The sequence below is a fragment of the Salvia miltiorrhiza genome, chromosome 3, assembly GCF_028751815.1.
Source record: "Salvia miltiorrhiza cultivar Shanhuang (shh) chromosome 3, IMPLAD_Smil_shh, whole genome shotgun sequence".
Lineage (NCBI taxonomy): Eukaryota > Viridiplantae > Streptophyta > Magnoliopsida > Lamiales > Lamiaceae > Salvia > Salvia miltiorrhiza.
The window spans coordinates 54166224-54167478 of record NC_080389.1 but is presented as its reverse complement, the minus strand read 5'-3'; the positions used below and the strand labels follow the sequence as shown (position 1 = coordinate 54167478).

At 31.2% G+C, this 1255-nt stretch overlaps 1 protein-coding gene across 1 annotated transcript in view; it reads left to right on the top strand.

Moving 5' to 3' along the window:
• Positions 1 to 533, top strand: part of LOC131014435 (uncharacterized) — a 1039-nt gene extending 506 nt beyond the window's left edge. The window contains exon 2 of the mRNA XM_057942415.1: positions 1 to 533. This exon is cut by the window's left edge and continues 232 nt beyond it. Coding sequence (XP_057798398.1) covers positions 1 to 320 — 320 coding nt within the window. The 3' untranslated portion in view covers positions 321 to 533.
• The last annotated feature ends 722 nt before the right edge of the window (positions 534 to 1255 follow it).

Sequence of the window (1255 nt, the reverse complement as noted above, 5' to 3'; positions counted from 1 at the left end):
TGGTCGGAAACGCTGAGTTTCTATTGGCGAGCGAATACAGAGAAGCAGACTGCGTGGTAGTGGATTGCAGAATCAGAAACTGCCAAGAGATTCTAGAAAGTGCGATAAGGGTTGGGAGCACGGCCATGGTTTTGGGGTACAATGCTTTCTGCAGAGGGTTTGAATTTGATGAAGCGCATTTGCTTCCCATAGGGGAAGGGCTGCTGGTGAGGAGGGCCGCCGCCACGCCGCCTCGCCGTCGGAGCCGGTGGGTTGTGAAGGTGGACAAATTCACTGGTGAAGAGCATGTTTTTAGAGTCGGGAGTAAGCCTAAGTTTTGATTAATTAATTTGGTCGAGTAATTAGGTTTTTGATTAAACACTGCTCATGTTCCATATACATGACTTGTTTTATTAGAATTTCAAGATCCTAACTGTAAATACTACGTACATGCATTGCAATTAATTTGAATTACTCAGAGTGAGGAACTGATTCTGTAAATTAAGAATCCATCTACCTATTTTTGTAATTTGTTACTCAATATATTATCTCAATTTTTTATGCTCCACTTTTGTAAGTATTTTCTTTATTTTTTCTTCAGATTCAATAATTGTATTTTAGTTTAATGTACGATTACTGATTAATTAAGATTAATAGGATTCATATATATAGCATCTAAATTTTAATTTTTACTTAATCATTAATTCTTAGGAGTTATTCCATAACATAAGTATAATTCTTTGAAAGTTTTAATTGTTAGCAATAGATATTAATTAGGATTTATTATATTGTATTTATTATATTGTAATAATTTGTATTTGTATAATAAATATAAAGAAAATAATGAGAATATTAATAGTGATAATATACAATTGAGACAGACGAGGATCTTCCGAAATTAATGCAAATTTTGGACAATATATGTCTTCTAATATCTTAGAACTAAGTTAGAACAATAGCAATACAATTACTTTGCATGATTGATTATATGTATGATTAGGTATTTTTATTTTTAAGAGTCCAATTCCACTATTTCCATAAGATAAGAATCAAGTAAAACTAGTTTGAATGATAAATATAATTAAGGGTCTTGAAATATCTCAAAATTTTAATTCATTAAAATAAATAAAAAATTAATTTTACCTATCAAAACTAATCCAAAATTCAAAACAAAGAGCCAAAAGGTGAATTAGATGGGATAAATGTTAAAATATACTATATGGTGATTGGTGAGACCAAAACCAAAATCAGCTCCAAGCCTCCAAATACAAAGAGC